The sequence below is a fragment of the Schistocerca serialis genome, chromosome 2 (genome assembly GCF_023864345.2).
Source record: "Schistocerca serialis cubense isolate TAMUIC-IGC-003099 chromosome 2, iqSchSeri2.2, whole genome shotgun sequence".
NCBI classification, from domain to species: Eukaryota; Metazoa; Arthropoda; class Insecta; order Orthoptera; family Acrididae; genus Schistocerca; species Schistocerca serialis.
The window spans coordinates 714,366,378-714,390,204 of NC_064639.1; the positions used below are offsets into that span (position 1 = coordinate 714,366,378).

Sequence of the window (23,827 nt, forward strand, 5' to 3'; positions counted from 1 at the left end):
TGATGCAGGTGGTGCACAATTCAGCAATGGATTGTTGAACCTCCCAAAAATTTGGCAGGAAATGTTGCTTGTGGTGCAATAATATTTCTGTAGTTAGGTGCGTGGCATTTTTACCCCCCCCCCCCCCCCCCCCCCGCCCCCCCCAACCCCACACACACACACACACACACACACACACACACACACACACACACACACACACACACAGTACATGTATCACATAGCTAACCTTTTGATTTATGGATACTGAAGTACTTCATTTCATTTCACTTACGTCAGACAGCATGTTACAGTCTTTCAATCACAGATGATTTACACAGAGTTATTAAAGCTGCAAAGATATTATTCCTTATGGATTATTTTTTTATGACCTGTATATTGGAATTAGATTTTTTGGTTGGGAATAGAGGTCATTGTAGTACGGCATTTGAAAAGAATATAAAACTTCAGGTGGGATTCTTATGAATTCTTAACATTTTCTTCGGCAATGTATTTTTACCAGTTAAAAAAAAAGTCTTAATATGTTCAGGTTTTAAATTGATGATGCTTTACTTAATACCAATGTGTCATCATTCTTTTAGCACTTTATTTTTGAGAAATGTGTTGTTAGCCAGCTCATGTCAGTAATTAAGAATGTAATTGAGGGAATGGCTCCTGTGAATAAATATTTCTATTTCTTCCGCCGGCCAGTGTGATTTTAGGATACTGCTACATGAGCATCTTCAGAAAATAGATTTATGTCTGTGAATTTCTGGGTTGCATGCTGTCCTCTGTATTTATTTAATTTTCAGTTATTTTATAAAAAATTCGGTAACTAGGCTCATCAGATATGTGGCTGTAAACAGTGAAGTTTCTTTTTCTTTAAAAAAGAAAAAAAGGGGGGGGGGAAGTTAGGTTGCACTAAGGATTCATTCCACAGACCCATATTGAGCAGATCCATGGATGTGGAGCATAAAAATGTAGCAGTAAAATATAGGTTTCAAGTTTTGTATAAGAATTAATGACTGAAGTTCTCATTCATTCCAATGAACCATAGTGAAGTCACTGTTAAAAACTAGAAATTGTTATGTTTATATGGTACTGCAGTAACAGTCACAGACATAAGTCACAATCGAAAGTATGTTTTGGTGACAACTGTCTGGAATCATAACATTAATTAGCCCTTCTTCCTGCTCGGGTTGGTCAAAAAATGATCTGCAAACTCACTGCTGCTAGCTTTGGTGTGAGACAGTTCCTCAAGTATTATGTGTGGGTTGCCACAAAAGCTATATAAAGGTGAATAATGGGAATGGGTTACTTGGAACCATGTCTTATATAAGGCATTTGGGGACATATTATTGGTACATTGGAATTCAATCATCTGGCCTCCCATACTTTTTTTTAAAAAAAAGGCAAAATTGTGGATAAGAAGATATCATGAGGAAGGAAAAAGGACTTCATACTTACGAAAAAGCAAAGTAGGAAGCCCTGAAGCAATTGTTAGAGACCAAACCCATCATGTTAAATGCAAATGTTCAGAATGATTCCATGTTCCTGGAAAAGTGGGCAGAAATCTTGATCTTCCAGAGAGTGTAATTACTTTCAACATTTACAGTACTTGGTGGTATAGTTCAATGAAATTCTTATTTTTGTTCTGGAGAGGAGGGCAGACTATCTTTATGAAGTCTGATGACAGTCAGTGCTCTCCAAACCAGATTGCTTCCACAACATACTGTGGAAGTATAAGCTCGATTGTTTGGAGCTGGATGACTACTGCAGCTGGAGAGAAGGAATTAGTCCAAGTTTCATGACATAAAAATTGACTTGGTGTGTGAATAAGTTTCTTGAATGTTCTGTTGGCATTATGTCATGGTCAAATGTTAGAGATGTAGGCAATGGATTGAAAATGAACATAAACATTCAAAACTAGTCACTGTTAAAGATTATATGCAATTGTGATGGGATAGCAAATAAATAATATCTTTTCTGTTTTTTCTCCATTCACAGACGTTTTGAACTGATGAAGCATATTCACTAGCAACAGAGCACAATAATAATTACACACTGAATTTTGTAGCTTCAAATTTCTTTTGAAGGAAAACCACTTTTAGTTTCTCTTTAAACATATTGATTTTCCTGTTCATATAATTTGAACACTCATCAAAAATGTATGATCGTACATAAAACAACAATGATACTAGTATTTTGTAAATACAGCCATGGACACGTATTGACGTAGAAAGAGGGCAGCTAGTAGTGCTGTTACGATAGCAGAAGACGAATTTCTGTGAAACCCGCTGTCCTTCTAGGCTAACACGCACAGATGAACTGGAATGACAGTTATGATGAACACCTTAATGTCAGTAAAACAACCATACTGACTCATATAAAAGTTGATTATCAAGATGAACATGAATCATCCCCTTTAAAACTTGGATGATCAGTAGAGGAGGTCACTGAATTTGAGAAAAAAAGGGTAATCAGAAGTTAAAAACTATCCATTCCCATCTCAGATAATCAGAAATTCAGATAACTTGCTCTCATGCAACTGGGATTGGGAGTGTACTATGTATTTATCACTTTCACTTTTAAGTTATATATTTTATGTATAAGGATTTCCTATATTCATCTGATTAACTGATTCAGCTACTGCATAAAATAAAGCACAGTGGTCAAAATATTTTGGTGGTAATAGTTCACATCCTTCCTTTACGTTAATTGCTGTTATGCTTATTTTTTATCACAGATGATATGATTTTTGTGTCTTGATAATTAGCTTTATTTTGCTCTCTCTTTCAGATTCAGAGATTCACAAATTTATCAGAGTTGTACACACAGATAGGATTCCACAGGAAAGCGGCTTTCTGCAAGAGGTTAGCTGCAACGAGATACGTATCTGCTCAGAATCCTCAACCAAATTGGTCTCAGTGCTATCATTTAATGTTGCAAGCGTTATCTGGCCACAAACTTAGTCTGGATCCTACTGATTTCCCTAAAGGTAAGAATAATATTGTAAATTAGCATAATTTTATATAAATAATCAGCAATTAACAATTAATGATATCCAGAATGAAATTTTCACTCAGCAACGGAGTGTGCGCTGATATGAAACTTGCTGGGGGTTAAAACTTGTGCAGGATAAAGACTCAAATTTTGGACCTTTGCCTATTGCGGGCAAGTGCTCTACCACCTGAGCTACCCAAGTACGACTCGCGTCCCATCCTCACGGCTTCCATTCTGCCAGTACCTCGTCTCCTACCTTCCAAACTTCACAGAAACTCTTCTGCGAACCTTGCAGAATTAGATGGTAGAGCACTTATCTGCGAAAGGCGAAGGTCCCAAGTTTGAGTCTCATTCTGGCACGCAGTTTTAATCTCCCAGGAAGTTTCATATCCGTGCCCATTCTGCTGCAGCATGAAAATTTCATTCTACAAACATCTCCAAGGCTGTGGCCAAGCCATGTCTCTGCAATATCCTTTCTTTCAGGAGTGCTAGTTCTACAACTTTCGCAGAAGAGCTTCTGTGAAGTTTGGAAGGCAGGAGATGAGGTAATGGTAGAATTGAAGCTGAGAGGATGAGGCGTGAGTTGTGCTTGGGTAACTCAGATTGTAGAGCAGTTGCCCATGAAAGGCAAAGGTTCCAAGTTCGAGTCTCGGTCCAGCACACAGTTTTGATCTCCCACGAAGTTTCAATTGATAATATTCTATTGTATTTTACATTTTTCACAGTTTTAGGCATCAAAAAGTTCTTTATGTTAAATGATGTCAAGTGAACAGCAAATCTTTGATCTGATGGGTGTGCCTTATACAGAGTCAATCAACCCAGCTACTGTCTTTAATCATTTCTATAATCATAGATGTATCAAAATATGGAAATGGACGAGTATTTAGCTGTGTGGTTTAGTGATCTTATTTTTTTGTCAACTGAGATATTTTGCACCGTGTATTTCTTTCAGTGGCTATCAGAAGCTTTTGAAAAATAAGGGCATAGCAAAGTTACACTTACTATTGTTTTCACTGTAACTTTTCACAATTGGTCCTTGTACTTAGCACATTCATCACCTCTTTTTGCAAAAAGTTTCACTTCTAACATCACATCACTATACTCCTCTTATCCAGAACTTTTGAATGCTACTAAAATGTATTATGTTCTGTTGTTGTTGTTGTTGTTGTTGTTGTGGTCTCCAGTCCTGAGACTGGTTTGATGCAGCTCTCCATGCTACTCTATCCTGCGCAAGCTTTTTCATCTCCCAGTACCTACTGCAACCTACATCCTTCTGAATCTGCTTAGTGTATTCATCTGTTGGTCTCCCTCTACGATTTTTACCCTCCACGCTGCCCTCCAATACTAAATTGGTGATCCCTTGATGCCTCAGAACATGTCCTACCAACCGATCCCTTCTTCTGGTCAAGTTGTGCCACAAACTTCTCTTCTCCCCAATCCTATTCAATACTTCCTCATTAGTTATGTGATCTACCCATCTTATCTTCAGCATTCTTCTGTAGCACCACATTTCGAAAGCTTCTATTCTCTTCTTGTCCAAACTATTTGTTACCCATGTTTCGCTTCCATACATGGCTACACTCCATACAAATACTTTCAGAAATGACTTCCTGACACTTAAATCTATACTCGATGTTAACAAATTTCTCTTCTTTAGAAACGATTTCCTTGCCATTGCCAGTCTACATTTTATATCCTCTCTACTTCAACCATCATCAGTTATTTTGCTCCCCAAATAGCAAAACTCCTTTACTTCTTTAAGTGTCTCATTTCCTAATCTAATTCCCTCAGCATCACCTGACTTAATTAGACTACATTCCATTATCCTTGTTTTGCTTTTGTTGATGTTCATCTTATATCCTCCTTTCAAGACACTGTCCATTCCTTCAACTGCTCTTCCAAGTCCTTTGCTGTCTCTGACAGAATTACAATGTCATCGGCGAACCTCAAAGTTTTTATTTCTTCTCCATGAATTTTAATACCTACTCTGAATTTTTCTTTTGTTCCCTTTACTGCTTGCTCAATATACAGATTGAACAACATCTGGGAGAGACTACAACCCTGTCTTACTCCCTTCCCAACCACTGCTTCCCTTTCATGTCCCTCGACTCTTATAACTGCCATCTGGTTTCTGTACAAATTATAAATAGCCTTTCGCTCCCTGTATTTTACCCCTGCCACCTTTAGAATTTGAAAGAGAGTATTCCAGTCAAATTGTCAAAAGCTTTCTCTAAGTATACAAATGCTAGAAGTGTAGGTTTGCCTTTCCTTAATCTTTCTTCTAAGATAAGTCGTAAGGTCAGTATTGCCTCATGTGTTCCAGTGTTTCTATGGAATCCAAACTGATCTTCCCCGAGGTTGGCTTCTACTAGTTTTTCCATTCGTCTGTTAAGAATTCGTGTTAGTATTTTGCAGCTGTGACTTATTAAACTGATACTTCGCTAATTTTCACATCTGTCAACACCTGCTTTCTTTGGGATTGGAATTATTATATTCTTCTTGAAGTCTGAGGGTATTTCGCCTGTTTCATACATCTTGCTCACCAGATGGTTATGTTCTATTAAAAATAATTGTTGCAATTTGTCAATTGTGGTTCTCTTTGTATATTTTGCATTAATATGTCTATACTAATCTTGCTGTCAGTGGAGAGAAAAAAAAATTGAATTCTGTCTTCAGTAGAATAATAATCTTGTTACGCATTGCTAGTTACGTAAAAATCTGCTGTCTCTCTCTCTCTTTTGAGGATGTTATTAAAAAAAAGTTAAATTCTACTCGTGAAGATTTTCCACGTTAAGACATCACACTTCTGCTACCTTAGTTAAAACATGAAGCAAGCGCACAATATGGCATTGCACCACTGGCAATTAAAGGGTTTTATGAATTCTATGACAAAAAGGCATTTATTTTATATTTTCTGCTGCATCTTGGTGTTAGGTCCTACCATTTTGTGATTAAGATGGATACCTACACCTACTCCTACATCTATACTTTGCAAACCACCATGAAGTTCATGGCAAAGGGTATGCCCAATTGTACCAGTTATTACAGTTTCTTCCCATTCCATTCACATATGGAGTGCAAGAAGAATGATTGAATGCCTCTGTCGCATGCAGTAATTATTCTAATTTTATCCTCCCGATCCCTAAGTGAGTGATAAGTATGAGGTTGTAGTATGTTCCTAGAGTATCATTTAAAGCTGGTTCTTGAAACTTTGTTAACAGACCTTCTTGGTATAGTTTGTCTCTCTTCAAGAGTCTTCCAGTTCAGTTCCTTCAGTATCTCTGGGACACTCTCCTCTGGATAAAACTAACCTGTGACCAGGTGTCCTACCCTCCTCTGTATACATTCAATGTCTCCTGTCTGTCTTATTTGGTATGGATCCCACGCACTTGACCAATATTCTAAAACTGGTCGCACAAGTGTAAGCAATCTCCTTTATAGAATTGGAGCACTTCCCCAGTGCTCTATCAATAAATTGAAGTGTACCACCTACTTTATCTGCAACTGAGCCTATGTGATCATTCCGTCTCATATCCCTACAAAGTGTTACTTCCAGGTATTTGCATGACTTGGCAAATTCCACCAGAGACCCATTGATGTTATGGGCTCAGGATACTATGGTTTTTTGTTTTGTTTTATGAAGTGCACAATTTTACATTCCTGAACATTTAAAGCAAGTTGCTAATCTTTGCATCACTTTGAAATCTTATCAAGATTTCACTGAATATTTATGCAGCTTCTTTCAGACAGTACCTTCATCATAGGAAACTGCATCATCTGCAAAAAGTCTCAGGTTACTATTAATGTTATCTGCAAGGTCATTAATATATAATATGTACAGCAAGGGTACCAACACACTTCCCTGGAGAACATCTGATGTTACTTCTACATCTGACAGTGACTCTCCATCCAAGATAACATGCAGTGTCCTCCTACCAAAAAGTACTTAACTGAATCACAAATTTAATAATATACCCCATAAGATCAAATTTTGGACAATTAGCATAGGTCTGCTACAGAATCAAATGGTTTTTGGAAATCAAAAAATACTACATTGCTCCAAAGCTTTCAGTATGTCGTGTGATAAAAGTGGAAGTTGGGTTTGACATTATATATATTTTCAGAATTCGTATTGGTTGGCATTGAGGTCATTCTATTCAAGACACCTCATTATGTTTGAGCACAGAATATGTTCTAAGATTCTGCAACAAATCAGTGTCAAGGATATTGGACAGTAGTTTTGTGGGTCACTTCTACTACCCTTTTTGTAGATGGGTGTGACCAGTGTCTTTTTCCAAGAACTAGGCATGGTTTTTTTGTTCAAGGGATCTAGGACAGATTATAGGGAAAAGGGGCTAACTCAGCTGCAAATTCAGTATAGAATCTGACAGAGATAATGAGTTACACAGTATGTAATAAGGGCGTGAGAACTCAGCGGGTTACAATGGTGGAGTAGCTTATTTCATTAGCAGCTGTAGAAAATTTACAAATAATTATTCAAGAAATGAGTAAACACTTAAAGCCAAAAAATTGTGTATGTTTTCAGAATAGAAGTAAAAATCTTTTGACTTCACTAATATTGAGGGAAACATGATGAAATAGAAGATAGGTGATGAGGATATTTGGGTTAATCCTCTCTGTAGTCACTGGTAGATGTAACACTGTGAATAGGTCTGCACCCCCAATCATTCTATCAGTTAGTAGCTCCCTTGTAAACATGTGGGGTTGTTGTGATTATATTAAATTCTGACCCACCCTTGGAGGTGTGATGTTAAACATCAACTGTTTTAATCTTAGTTTCCATGTACTTAAAATAAGGGAAAGGCAACAACTCACCTGTAGCATAATGACATGTAGCACGTAGATGTGCGTAATGGAACACAGTGTTCACTTGTTTTTTCTGCTGTGAGCATGGTGGTGTGCATTTGGTTGTCAGTGTGGTTGTGTGTGTGAATGTATATACTCTATGCTAGAAAAGAACCAGAGCTTGAAAACATGTGAACACTTTTTTGTGTTACATTTGTGTTTGCACCAAACATCAGTCTGCTATAGGTGAATGGTTGCCTTTCCCTTTTTTACGTATTGTTCCATCCAGGACTTTCTATTAATTTTCATGTATGTGTTTATTTTACAACCACTCAAACAAAAGCTCATGCCTATTACAGTGAATACAAAAAAAGATGCAAATTACAATTTATAGTGTTTATCCCTCTCTGGATCATTTTCTGTATGCTAGTGAAGATCTAACTTGCTTATGGGTAACTATCTGTACTGTTTTCATTAAATACTTAGCTAATGTAATGGTACCAATGAAGAGATAATTAGCATCATAATATTTTCTGATTTTGCATACCATTACTTAATCTTATGGAATGGATATCTACCAAATCATCTACAACTGAGCAACTTTTTACATGCAATAAAAATTGTTGGTTTTCAGTGTAATGTTTCCAGATGGTTTTTTTGTCATTTGTAGTTACATTTTGTTGTCATCTGTCTTATAGTAACTGGAAACATCTTTATTTCATCATCACTATGTACTGTACTCCATTACAAACACAAATGATGATGTCATAAAGTGCAACCTGTAGCACCATACTTTAATTTATAAATCAGTAGTTCAGTTGTTCCATTAGAACTACTGATGGCGTTGGGAGAGCCAGTTATGACAAAACTCTACCATCTGGTGAGCAAGATGTATGAGACAGGCGAAATACCCACAGACTTCAAGAAGAATATAATAATTCCAATCCCAAAGAAAGCAGGTGTTGACAGATGTGAAAATTACCGAACTATCAGTTTAATAGGTCACAGCTGCAAAATACTAACGCAAATTCTTTACAGACAAATGGAAAAACTGGTAGAAGCGGACCTTGGGGAAGATCAGTTTGGATTCCATAGAAATGTTGGAACACGTGAGGCAATACTAACCTTACGACTTATCTTAGAAGAAAGATTAAGAAAAGGCAAACCTATGTTTCTAGCATTTGTAGACTTAGAGAAAGCTTTTGACAACGTTAACTGGAATACTCTCTTTCAAATTCTGAGGGTGGCAGGGGTAAAATACGGGAGCGAAAGGCTATTTACAATTTGTACAGAAACCAAATGGCAGTTATAAGAGTCGAGGGGCATGAAAGGGAAGCAGTGGTTGGGAAGGGAGTGAGACAGGGTTGTAGCCTCTCCCCGATGTTATTCAATCTGTATATTGAGCAAGCAGTAAAGGAAACAAAAGAAAAATTCGGAGTAGGTATTAAAATTCATGGAGAAGAAGTAAAAACTTTGAGGTTCGCCGATGACATTGTAATTCTGTCAGAGACAGCAAAGGACTTGGAAGAGCAGTTGAACGGAATGGACAGTGTCTTGAAAGGAGGATATAAGATGAACATCAACAAAAGCAAAACGAGGATAATGGAATGTAGTCAAATTAAATCGGGTGATGCTGAGGGGATTAGATTAGGAAATGAGACACTTAAAGTAGTAAAGGAGTTTTGCTATTTAGGGAGTAAAATAACTGATGATGGTCGAAGTAGAGAGGATATAAAATGTAGACTGGCAATGGCAAGGAAATCGTTTCTAAAGAAGAGAAATTTGTTAACATCGAGTATAGATTTAAGTGTCAGGAAGTCGTTTCTGAAAGTATTTGTATGGAGTGTAGCCATGTATGGAAGTGAAACATGGACGATAACTAGTTTGGACAAGAAGAGAATAGAAGCTTACGAAATGTGGTGCTACAGAAGAATGCTGAAGATAAGATGGGTAGATCACGTAACTAATGAGGAGGTATTGAATAGGATTGGGGAGAAGAGAAGTTTGTGGCACAACTTGACTAGAAGAAGGGATCGGTTGGTAGGACATGTTTTGAGGCATCAAGGGATCACAAATTTAGCATTGGAGGGCAGCGTGGAGGGTAAAAATCGTAGAGGGAGACCAAGAGATGAATACACTAAGCAGATTCAGAAGGATGTAGGTTGCAGTAGGTACTGGGAGATGAAAAAGCTTGCACAGGATAGAGTAGCATGGAGAGCTGCATCAAACCAGTCTCAGGACTGAAGACCACACAACACAGTTCAGTTGTTGAAAAAAATCATCTTTTAAATGACTACTACCCAAGATTCAGTTAATGCGGTGTCAGAAAGGAGTTTCTGCACAGATGATTCACTTTCTAACTTAATGTCTAAATCATTTCACTATTATCCAGCCACAGTGTGGATAAGACTATGGTGGATCTTAACATGATTTGTTAGGAATTTATATGATATTTTGTGCTTTTTGGTCAGATAGTGCTCCCATTTATTTTTTCTTGTATTAAGTATACTGAATTATAATTATTATTATTACATTATCTGTATAACTGACATTACATACCTCAATGTCTAGCTGTTAGTAACCTATAACCCTGTCAGGAAAAGAGGATGTTACATATTACATGGAGAATTAAGTATGAGCATGCTTTGTGAAAAATGGGTGGCAAATTTGAGTGATGCCAAATAAATTTGGAACTAATATCTCTTCTACGTTGATGAGCCAGTAGTAGGACTGGTGGGTTTCCAGAGGTGTGTGGCGCCAGATATCTGTGCGTAGGCTACACAATTCCCATAAACTACAAGCCATTGGTTTGTGGGCATGGATCTGATGCCTGATAGTGCCCAAGATATATTCCGTCATGTTCAGATGAGACAAATTTGGTCTCCAAGATATGAGTTCACTGTTGTGCTCCTTCAACCACTGTAATCTTGTGACATCAGCAGTTATTGTGGTGGGAGATGAAATCAGTGATGGGGAAATTACCAGCCATGAAGTGATGCAGGTGGCCCCCAATAATTTCACATCATCTGCAGCTGTTATTACCACGGGTCCCATGGAAGCTGAGGTGAATGTCACCCATAATGTAGTACAGTAAAACTTCGTTAACACGAATCCGAAGGGACCAAAAAATCACGAGTTTGTGTTAAAAAAATTCGTGTTAAGTGAAAAACACAGATTTTAATAAGTATACATGTACAGCAGTACACTGATGTGTAATACACTACACTATCAATCATGTTATTGTAGACTTACAACACTGTAAAGTGATTGTAAAATTACAAGTACTCACAAATTATGTACGTTACTTTTGTGGAAAAAAATCAGTCATGGTTCGCTGACATTCATGGAAACGATAATATTTTGTAATTTCACAACTAACTGTAATGATAACGTCCGTAAACCCAGCAGTGACGTCAGATGTTGAAGCGAACCGTTCGAAACAGTCCAAGGCTGTAAACATCTCCTGACGGGTAGGTGGAATGGTATCTGTATTCTCTTCCTCTTCACTTTCTTCTGATGGCCCTTCTTGCACCTCATTCACAGTTTTTGGCACATCTGTTTCCACAGAAGCACATACAGCAACATCGTCGTACACTAATGAATTCTTCGAAACTAATCCCAGGGTTCACAAAGTCCTGGAGAACTGTCCATTCCTCAGGTGAAATGGCATCCTCCAACTTGTGGACATCTTCAGTTTTGCTATGTCTCCAAGCTCTGTTAAAGCACTTCCCTATATGATGTGGCGATACTGAGTTCCAGGCTGCTGTGATGGCTTTTATTGCGTCAAGCAGATTCCAGTTTGGGGTTGCACTATTGTTTTAAGCAGCATGAATTGCAGCTCTTACAAGTCGCTTGTGATAAGCTCTCTTTATGAGAAAGATTGTGCCTTGGTCCAAAGGCTGAAGGCGGCTAATGGCGCTGGGTGGAAAAAACTGAACCTTTATGTTGGATAGGTTCAGATCATAAATATTATGGGCAGTACATCTGTCCAATGTAAGAAGAACATGTCTATTTTGAGCAACCATTCGACTGTTGAAACGAAGAAGCCACTTGCGAAATGATGTGCCATCGATCCAAGCTTTCTTGTGGTGAGAGTAGATGCAAGGTAAAGTGTCCATATTTATGTTTTTAAAACAACGTAGTTTCTCGGATTTAGCGATAACTCAGGGATGAAACTTCTCACTGCCATCGGCATTACAGCACAGTACAACAGCCACGTGTTGTTTGCTTCATGCTCCACCACGACACTTATCACCTTTTATCCCCAGGGTGTGATTTGGAAAAAGATTGTAGAAAAATCCAGTTTCATCCATGTTAAACACATCACACGAGGCATACTTCTCCCTCACTCGGTTGAATTCATGCAACCAGCTGTTCGCACTTTCTTCATCAACTTTTATTTGCTTTACCACAAATTTGTACAGATGAAATTGAATGTCTCTTTTGGAACCAGTACAACCAACCAGCAGAATAACAGAAGTCTTCGATGCCCATATCTTTAGCAAGATCATTTGCTTTTGACTGAATCACAGGGCCAGTTAAAGGTATGACAGATGCACGCATATGATTGAACCATTCTAGTAGTAATGTCTCGATGTTTTAATACTTGGCGGTACGAAGTCGTTTAGATTTGTTTCCAGAACCTGATGCCACAGCATTAATAATTTTTTCTTGATTCTTAATAATCATAGATAAAGTAGATTTAGGTATTCCAAACTGCTCTGCAATTGCTGTTTTCTTGGTACCATGGTCCACTTCATCTAGAATCTTAAGCTTTAACTGTACATTTAGAGCTGTCAGTTTCCTCTTTGCCATTTTCGCGTGCTACGGTACCGGTTGTAACTGTAGTTTTTATTCAGTATTCCAACTTGATACGAATATGACTAACAGAACACCTGTCAAATCTGGCACTGAGTACATTCCTAAATGCTGCTGCACACATTATTGAATGTCTTACAATGTACAGCATACACTGATTGTTGAGGTGATAATCACGGCTACCGACGTACAATACGTTAAAAATGAGTCAACAATAAGTATAATTAGCTTTGTAGCTACATTTCCTACATTCATTTCGGAAAAAAAATACACTTCAAAATACTCTAAGGTTGGAAGTTTGTGTTACAGTGAAATTTAATTACGCTAGGAACTGAAGCAGAGTTCGTAATTCGGATATCGCTGGCAGGTCGATAGACACAGAAACATACACACAAAATTCAAGCGTTTGCAACCAACGGTTGCTTCGTCAGGAAAGAGGGAAGGAGAAGGAAAGACGAAAGGATGTGGGTTTTAAGGGAGAGGGTAAGGAGTCATACCAATCCCGGGAGCGGAAAGACTTACCTTAGGAGGAAAAAAGGATGGGTATACACTCGCGCGCACACACACACACACACACACACACACACACACACACACACACACACAGACATATTCAAAGTCAAAGAGTTTGTCCAAATGGATATGTGTGTGTGTGCGAGTGTATACCCGTCCTTTTTTCCCCCTAAGGTAAGTGTTTCCGCTCCCGGGATTGGAATGAAACCTTACCCTCTCCCTTAAAACCCACATCCTTTTGTCTTTCCCTCTCCTTCCCTCTTTCCTGACCTGGATTATAGTGCTTATGGACACAACCATCACATGGTGTAACAAGAAAGTTGATTCATCTGTCCATTGAGCTATAATCCAGTTCTACTGGTACCATGCCCATTGCTATCGTAAGAACAATGTCATTAGATTAACATGGGTTGTCTGCTGCAGAGCTCCACGTGTGCACAGAATGGCGTTTGCCAAAAAACTTGTGCCTGGGAAAGTGTTGTTCTCTGTCATGTATCTGCCATAATTTGCCACATATACTGCTTTATAGAGCAGATTAGGTGCTGACCTCCATATGTCATAATAAGGTGTGGACATCCAACACCTCATTGCCCACTCATAATTTCACTTTTGTAGATGCTCATGACAGTGGCATGGAAACATTTGACCAGTGTAGCATTTCTGAGCTGAGCTGCAAACTTGCATTCTTTGTAAATCAGTTGCATTTTTACCTTATCTACATCAGTGAAAATTGTACTTACACAAACCTTCAACTAATGATATTGGTCAGTGTGCATCTTCCTTGTGTTTCCATTAGTTTACTGTCAACTCCAGCAAGTGGCTAGTTACATTACCTCAGATTCCTGCATTGTGTGGTAATACAGAAGAGTCGGTCAGTTTCATGTTAAATTTTTATTAATTCATGGTTATGTGAATAGTATATTGAGATAAATTTTTGAAAGGTCTTGAGGAGAGGAAGTGGATTAGCAAATAAAAAAGGTATGGTGCTGTACAAAAAAAGACATACTGCTGTTCGCATCTTTGTAATAAACAGATTGAAAGAAAGGAAAGTTGGTGTCCATAAGTAGTTTAACATCATTTCTTTGGACAGGCCTCAGTGGTGCACAATTCTGCTTCATGACACTGCTCTGATAATGTTGCAGAAAGGACAGGGCTGCAGGTGGACGCATTACTGTCTCCTTATCTAGCACCCTAAGACTTAAGTCTCTTCCAAAACTTAAAGAAGTTATTGGTGGTCAACAACTGGAGAAGGATGACATGTTGAAAGGAAATGTAATTCACAGGTTAAATGAACTGGCAGCAGAGTTCTGTGATGACGGTATCCAAGGTTGGTGCTGTGACTGAACAAGTATTTGGAAATTAATGATGACTGTGTGGAAAAATAAAATAATGTTCGTATTTTAATTTCCTATAAAAGTTACATTCATAAATAAAATATTCTTCTGCTTTGGCAGACCACTTCATACTTAAAAACCAGTCCTCATAGAACTGTATCAAACATTAGGTTGCACTGTTTTTACCTTTGCAACTCTCCATGCTCAAATATAAAATACTTGTTGTTGTCCAACTTTATACATTACTGACTCAGAACGTGTTAATGAAGACATCTTTTATTTTGTCTTGGAACTGTTCAGGCAACATTGAGAAATAGAACAATCATCACTTTTATATTTGGCAAGTACTGCATGGTATTTATTTATTTATTCATTTATTCTTTATTATTACACCCTACTGTCCATGAAGCTAACATATGCCATACAACTCGCATTTTTTGTAAATAATAAAAAATATATATTAATTATCTGTGCATGGTACTTACTAACTAAAACAAATAAAATAAAATAAAAATGCTAATACTGAAACTATTTTGTTGCCACCACAAAACTACTATAAACCCATTAACCAATTATCCAACTACTAATACTACTGCTGTTATTATACATTTTGTTCAGTTTTTCATTTATTAGAATGCATCTAAATTACAAATGATTGTTTCCACTATTGTACTTGCCCTCATACTACCCCAGTCAACAGCCACTGTCTGCTGGATTCCTTGGGTATAGGGCAGCAAGTCAACAGCATTTCCACTGTAACAAACAATTCCATGATCCAATGTAAAATCTTAGAATCCACACCTCAGTGATCATTTGCACCAACCTGAAGTATATATTGTCTAGCCAGAATGCAGCATGCTGACATGTGGCTGAATATCTCTTGAAGTTATCCTGTATACTGTGGCTGCAATATTGTCCAAGATTCATCAAGTTGTCTCGTTCCTCAGTATTGCTTTAGGATGCTGCATCCTTAATGCCTGGCGACGATTACTCGCTGCATATTGATAAAGTGCACAGTCCCACAACATGTTCTCTGGAGTGACCAAATTGCTGCAGGTGCAACTATCATTTTGATTTTTTACAGCTACATAGCATATGGGCATGACTGGTCAGGTAATGTATCAGCTGCTGAAGAAATCTCATTTTTAGTGCCTCCTTGGTTTTAGGGAGCAATTCGTTTGTTGTCTTCTTGTGCCTGAACTGTCCCACTCATTCTGGCACAGTTGGAATATGTGATCTTGGATTAACCTTTCTGTATTTACCACAGTTGGAGGTATCCTTCTTACTTCCATTCGATTGACTTTCTTTAACCAGCAAAGGCCTGCCCATTTTCTGGTCTCAAAGACCAAATGATAACCTTTTGATATGGCCGGTATCGTTTCCTTTCCTGATGATGTAAAGGAATTGACCAATATAGCCCATTTTGTTATGAGATATTATATACTAATTAAAGTTATTTTCGAAAAGCATTTGCTTAGTATGATGTTGGAGTAGGTGTAGCAATCTCTCGTACATCTTTTCCTGCTGCTATTTCTGAGACTGGTGGCAGAAATCTTGTGGCTGCATTGCCTGCATAATATTCTCTCTCTTTCATTTTCTTGAAATCTTATAAAATGTTTAAGTAGTTCAATGAAATGATGTAATTCACATCATTGTTTTGGAATACACCAATTTTATCAAGTATGGTGCAAAGACACGGGCATACTTCTCTTTGCATCTGCTCTATTCTGTAGTTACCAAAAGAAGACAAATTAAGTCTGACTTTCTTCATTTATTTTGAGGCAAATAAAACGAGACAACAGATAGGAAATTGCTCAACTGAGCACCTAATCAATTATAATAAATATTTTATGCAAAAAATATGATGAAAACAATACCTAACACCATAGAGGTAAACAGAAAGAGTTCAGTCACAGCTAGAGATTATTTCTGTCTGTGTCATGATTCTCTGCTGTTGCATCTGGGCTCTTCTTGTTTCACATCTTAATTTATTCAGTGCCTTGGTCCAGATGCAAGGTAGTCCTCTATAAGGACCCCCATCTGAAAGGTATCAACACTTTCATTGCCCTGTGTGTGTCCGTTCACTGTAAGTTGTTGTGCTTTAAAGTCCAAATCATCACACAGTGATGGGCATCCAGGACAGTGAAACGCTCTTCTCAGTTCATCCCAGTGATCCTTCTTGATGTTCTATTTGGGCCTTATGCGTACATTTTCTGTGGTGTCTTGGATGTTCCTTCCAATGATTATATAGTGCGTGACACTGTGATAACTCAGTATCATACCAGTTTGTCTTCCAACCTTTCAGATGGTGTCCCACTGTTACATTTGCGAGAGTGACATCTATGTTTGATGTTATTCCGACCCTCCCTTTGTCAGTTAGCACAGTGCAACATGTGAACGAATACCTGTAGGCTGAGTTCTATGATGATTCCTTCTACTTACCTTTCATGGTCCTCAGTCAGGTGGCTGTGCCACAATACTGACTTAACGTTTGCATCAACAGCATTCACAAGAGGTCTTATTCATCCTAGGAGACTAATTAAATTAAATTAAAAATATATGGAAAATGCATGGCACATTGATATTAAAGATGTTTCACAGTATGTAAGTACATATGCAACGGGCGCTGATAACCGCGCCGTTGAGCGCCCTACAAACCGAAACATCATCATCATCAAGTACATATGCAAGCTTCCATCCTGTACACACAAAGGAAAGTTGACTCCTTGTGGTGGCAGTAGTTAAATACACTTGTTACCAAGAATAATTTTAGTATCTACTTGCCACCATTGTAGCATCTCTCTTACCTTTACTGAACCAATATAATGCTTGAAACAACAGACAACTATTTTGGCCAGACAGGTACATTTTGGGGCTCTGCCTTAGCATTCCCAATATGCCTTTCCCACTCTGCCCAAAGTGTGATACCAACCTGTAATGCTGTCTGTGTGTGATGTATGGTTTCCTCTGCCACTGAATTGATTCACCTAGTGAGAATTACAGTTTAACATGGACTCCAAATCATGATGCAACATGGTGCATGTTACATTAACAAATCATTGTGGAGAAGAAAAAGGTGATAAGTGACAGGAAAACAAAACCTGGACAGGTAGATGATGAAATCTTGGGGTTGGAACTGTGGGCTTTCGATCTTGTAGTCTTGACACTTAACAGATCACACAACAGACAGCCAGTGAAAGTTAAATATAATACATGCAGGAGCCTCATTCTGTTTTCTAGTGTCTTGCAGAAACCATACTTTACACACAATTATGTGATTTGCATAATAAATATGAAAAGGCAGCCATCAATTACAGATGAGATACTAAAATTAATAAAGAAATTATGAAAGTGTAAAAATATTGAAAGATGGCCCTGAAAATGTTGTGTGTGTGTGTGTGTGTGTGTGTGTGTGTGTGTGTGTGTGTGTGTTTGGTCTTCTGTCTGAAATGTTACTACATTCTGTGCAAGCCTCTTCATCTCCAAATAAGTACTGCAACTTACATCCCTTAAAATCTGTTTACTGAATTCTTCTCTTCGTCCCCTCTACAATTTTTACTTTCCACACTTCTCTCCAGTACTAAATTGGTGATTTCTTGATGTCTCAGAATGTGTCCAACTGACCAATCCCTTCTTCTAGTCAGGTTGTGCCACAATTTCTTTTCTCCCAAATTCTATTCAGTACCACCACATCTATAATTTTAAGTATCTCATTTCCTAATCTACCTTCCTCAGCATCACCTGAATATCCATATTTTGCTTTGGTTGATTTTCATCTCACATGCTCCCTTCAAGACACTTTCAATTCCATTCAACTGCTCTTCCATGTACTTTGCCGTCTCAACAGAATTATCATGCCATTGGCAAATCTTGAAGTTTTCATTTCTTCTCCCTGAACTTTAGTCTCTTCTCCAAATTTTGATATTTTTCTTTTGTTTTCTTTACTGCTTCCTCAGTGTACAGATTGAATAACATTGCATGTAGGTCACAACCCCATTTCACTCCCTTTTCAACCACTGCTTATCTATGATGCCCCTCGACTCTTATAATTGCCGGCTGATTTCTGCACAAGAGTTGTAAACAGCCATTCTCTCCCTGTATATTACCCCTGCTACCTTCAGAATTTCAAAGAGACTATTCCTGTCAACATCGTTAGAAGATTTTCTAAGTTTACAAATGCTATAAATGTATGTTTGCCTTTCCTTAACATATACTCTAAGATTAGTTGTTAGGCTGTATTGCCTTGCGTGTGCCTACATTTCTCCGGAATCCAAACTGATCTTCCCCTGTTCAACTTCTGCCACTTTTTCAGTTCTTCTGTTAAGAATTCATGTTATTATTTTTCAACCATCCATCACTTATTACATTGATAATTCGGTAATATTCACTCTGAGAGATTAAATTATCCAGAAATGTTGAAAAGGTAGAGACTAATGGAGGAAGGAAATACGTGATAAGATACATATCAAATTGCAAAACGGATATGTAAATGCTGGTCAATGACCATCAATTACTTTAGAAAGCATAGAGCAAGGGAAGCAATGATTAGAGAGTTAGTTAGTTAGTTAGTTAGTTAGTTAGTTAGTTAGTTAGTTAGTTAGTTATATGGTGTTCCATTGATCAATCTCATGGCAACAGCTATGATGATGTGGAACGTGTCAAGTGCATAAGAAATGCACACATGAATAGATACAGTTTTTATTGCCTACCCCATTCCCTTAAATAACACAAAATGCATACATTATACATATACATTTATTAATTCCTATTCAAGAATTCGTCTGTGGTTTAGAAGGAGTTGTCAAGGAGATATGATTTCGATTTATTTTTGAAATTATTACTGCTGTCTGCTGACATTTTACTTCATCCGGAAATTTATCTAAAAGTTTTACAGCCAAATATAGTTTGAGTAGAGTATAGTGTAAGTCTTTCTTTGTTCTGGTATTATACTCTTGAATTCACTGTTTTTAAACTGGTCCATTTTATTTTTGAGTAAATGTACTTTCCTAATCTTGTACACAGATGCCTACAAGATGTGCGACTATGAGCCCCACACATTATTCTAACCATTTTTTGACCAGTGAATACTTTTTGCCTAAGTGTTGAGTTGCCCCAAAATATTATTCTGTATGACATCGGATAGTGAAAGTATGCAACGTATATTAGCTTACTAGTTTCTATATCGTCAGAATTGGAAATTATTCTGATTACAAAAGTTGCTGAACCTAGTCACTTTAGGAGATACAAAATATGAATTTTCCAATTAAGATTCTCATCTATATGTATGCCTAAAAACTTTGTGTTCACTGCTCTGTTTACTGACTTACATTGATGTGTTACATTTATTAATGGTACTGTACTTCTTGCAGCGGAAAATTGAATGTACTGTGCTTTTTCAAAGTTCAGAGCAAGCCCATTTGCAGAAAAGCAATTAATAACTTTTTCAAAGACAGTATTTGTATCATTTTCCATTGGAGTTTCTTTTACTGTATTAATAATGATACTTGTATCATCAGCAAACAAACAGTGCCAGTTTAGCTTCTTGTTTCAGAGAAGAAGAGAGGTCATTCGCATGTATCAAGAACGGAAAGGGACCCATGGTTGAACCCTGTGGAACACCTAATGTAATTTCACCTGTTAGATGAAGTGGCAAACTTTCTTAAATTACTTAAAGCATACAAAAAAATCCTTTGCTTCCTGTTCTGTAGATCTGACTTAAGCCATTCATATGCTGTTCCATTTATACCATAGAATTGTAATTTCTGTAACATAATGTCATGGTTCACACAATCAAATGCTTTGATAAGTTAATAACTTCCTATTGGTGACATTTTGTTATTTAAAGACTATTATGCGGGCAATGAATTTGTATATTCCTATCTCAGTGGAACAGCATTTTTGAAACCCAAACTGTGATTTACTAAGTATCCAATTACTGTTGAGATGCCTAACCACTCTTGACTACATTACTTTCTCATGATTTATGAAAATGCTGTAAGCAAGAATACTGGTCGCTAATTATTGATGTCTGTGGTGTCCCCTTTTTTTTTTTTGTAGAGTGGCTTAACAGTTGCATATTTTAACCTATCTGTGAAAATACCTTAGTGATGCATTACATATGTGACACAGAACATCATCTGTAACTGCTCCACATTGTTTTAATATCTTGTTACAAATGTCATCTACTCCAAAAGAACATTTATTTTTCAAAAATTTAATGATTTTTCTTATTTAACAATAGGTTGTTAGATGAAATTTAATCTGACTAGGATTTCTCAAAACTGCCTTTCCATGTACTGCTTGGTGTTTTCTTTTGACCTATTCTCACCAATTTTTACACCTACACTTAAGAAATGCTATTTAAAAACATTAGCTAATTGTGTACTACTGGCTAAGATGGTCTCATTCTCTTTAATGGTAATACTACTTACCCCAGTGGTTACTTTTCCTGTCTCCCTTCCAACAACACTCCATACTGAAATGATTTTATTGCCTGAATTGATAATTTCATCTCTAACATACATATTTCTTGATTTTCTGACTACTTTTCTCAGTTTGTTACAGTAATTTTTATGGTGTAAAATTACTTCTGGGTCTTCAGTAATTCTTGCTATCTTGTATAGTTTCCTTTTTCTTTCTGAAGACACTTTAATACCTGTAGTAATCCAAGGTTTCTTTGAAAACTGTTTTGTGTTATATTTAGTAATTTTTTTTGGGCATCAATGTTCAAAAAGGGATGTATATTTATAAAGAAATATGCTGCATTTATCATTGGCATTTGGCTCATTATATACTCTGCGATCAAAAGCATCTGGACACCTGGCTGAAAATGACTTAAAAGTTTGTGGCGCCCTCCATCGGTAATGCTGGAATTCAATTTGGTGTTGGCCCATCCTTAGCCTTGATGACAACTTCCACTCCCGCAGGCATACATTCTATCAGGTGCTGGAAGGTTTCATGGGGAATGGCAGCCCATTCTTCACGGAGTGCTGCACTGAGGAGAGGTATCAATGTCGGTTGGTGAGGCCTGGCACAAAGTCAGCATTCCAAAACATCCTAAAGGTGTTCTATAGGATTCAGGTCAGGACTCTGTGCAGGCCAGTCCATTACAGGGATGTTGTTGTCGTGTAACCACTCCGCCACAGGCTGTGCATTATGAACAGGTGCTTGATCGTGTAGAAAGATGCAATCGCAACCCCTGAATTGCTCTTCAGCAGTGGGAAACAAGGTGGTGCTTAAAACATCAATGTAGGCCTGTGCTGTGATAGTGCCACGCAAAACAACAAGGGGTACAAGTGCCCTCCATGAAAAACGTGACCACACCACACCACCACCTCCTCCGAATTTTACTGTTGGCACTACACACGCTGGCTGATGACGTTCACTGGGCATTTGCTATACCCACACCCGGCCATTGGATCGCCATATTGTATACTGTGATTGGTCACTCCACACAACGTTTTTCCACTGTTCAGTCGTCCATTGTTTACACTCCTTACACCAAGCGAGGCATCTTTTGGCATTTACAAGCATGATGTGTGCCTTATGAGCAGCTGCTGGACCATGAAATCCAAGTTTTCTCACCTCCTGCCTAACTGTCATAGTACTTGCAGTGGATCCTGATGCCGTTTGGAATTCCTGTGTGATGGTCTGGATAGGTGTCTGCCTGTTACATGTTACAACGCTCTTCAACAGTTGGCTGTCTCTGTCAGTGAACAGACGAGATCGGCCTGTACACTTTTGTGCTGTACATGTCCCTTCACATTTCCACTTCACTAGTACATCAGAAACAGTGGACCTAGTGATGTTTAGGAGTGTGGAAATCTCGTGTATGGGCATATGACACAAGTGACACCCAATCACCTGACCACATTTGAAGTCCGTGAGTTCCGCGGAGCACCCTGTTCTGCTCTCTCACGATGTATAATGACTACTGAGGTTGCTAATGTGCAATACCTGGCAGTAGCTGGCAACACATTGCACCTAATGTTTTTGGGGATGTCCGGATACTTTTGATCACATAGTGTACATCTCTTCAATTAACATTTCTTAAACTTTCTCTGAAGTGCAGTATAGATACCAGATTGAGCAACTTTACACTTTTACTTAATGGTTTCTGAACTGTACACCCTGCAAGGTTTCATAAGTTAATAAACTGTGCATCATGATCTGATAATGCATTTATCACAGGGAAAGCATGTGGTAGTTTTACATCATATTGCTGTACAAATACATTATCTATTACAGTGCTACTGTCTTGAGCTATACGTGTAGGGAAATTGATTACTGATTCTATGTTATATGTCATCGACAACACTCCTAGTCAATAAAATTCTTCTGGGTTTGAGGCCACAATGTCATCTGTAAAATTTCTCTGTTTCGGCGACTGTCGCAAGATGCCTTCCTCAAGGTGTATTGCTAACTGCTGAATGAGCAGTAGTTTGGATACTTATATACTATGGAGGAGCGTTGTCATTGGATGTAAGCGTGAGGAGGAAGGTTATTAGGACTTCATTTTATTGGTCTTTGCATTGCATGTTGTCATTGGCGGAAATGGGCATTTTCCATTGGAGTATCCTTTACTGCTTGCCATTGGTGGAAATCTGCAAATAGAAGACTAAGCGGCAACTACAGTGTACATTGTTTACTAACTGCCTACTATTGACTAGGCCGCGTCAGCACTCTGTGTACCCACCACCGCTGTTGCTCTGTGAGAGCTGTCCTTCCACAAAGCTGTCACAGCTGGCAACCAAGACGCTGGAAGTCGGTACCAGTCTTATCTGTTCGTATTGTCGGGTCACTTGGCTATTTCTGTAGCCACTCTAATCTTCCTCCCCAAACTAAATGGCTGTTTTGTTAGTACATGGGCCTCTCAAAATTCGATCTTCATCCTGCACTGTTCCTGATGTTCTGCCACTGTTGATTTGTGGTATTGTGTGAGACGGATATATCTCTCATGTTCAGTTCACCTCATGCTTATTGGACGACCAGTTTCATCTACATACACCAGTCCACATTTGCACCCGATTTCATAAACTCTGGCGGCATGAAATTTGTTGATTGTATATTTCGTCTAGCCCAGAATGTCTTTTATTTTGCTACAAAAAATCTCCTTAATGCCTGCCCGACGGAGAATTTTACCCAGACGTTCAGTATATAGTAGCATGACAGTATTCTGTGCTTTGTTCTGCATTTCCCTGTTGCCCCCCTCCTTCGGCGAGATGGTTTTGTGAATCATCCTCACGTCATAGCCATTAGCTCCAAAAATGGAGCTGAGGTTCTGTAGTTCAGCTTGCAGGTTGTGTTCATCACTGATCCTGTAGGCTCTCTTAGTTTAGAACACTCCTCCATAGTATATAAGTATCCATACTAGT

General features: G+C 38.1%; 1 protein-coding gene across 3 annotated transcripts in view; it reads left to right on the forward strand.

Annotated features, from left to right (window-relative positions):
- LOC126457899 (protein brunelleschi) overlaps positions 1-23,827 on the forward strand; it is a 245,512-nt gene that overhangs the window by 91,193 nt on the left and 130,492 nt on the right. For all 3 annotated transcript variants that reach the window (XM_050094572.1, XM_050094573.1, XM_050094571.1), the window contains one exon: positions 2,779-2,977. In XM_050094572.1, the coding sequence (XP_049950529.1) occupies positions 2,779-2,977 (199 nt within the window). The remainder of the gene's footprint in view (positions 1-2,778; positions 2,978-23,827) is intronic.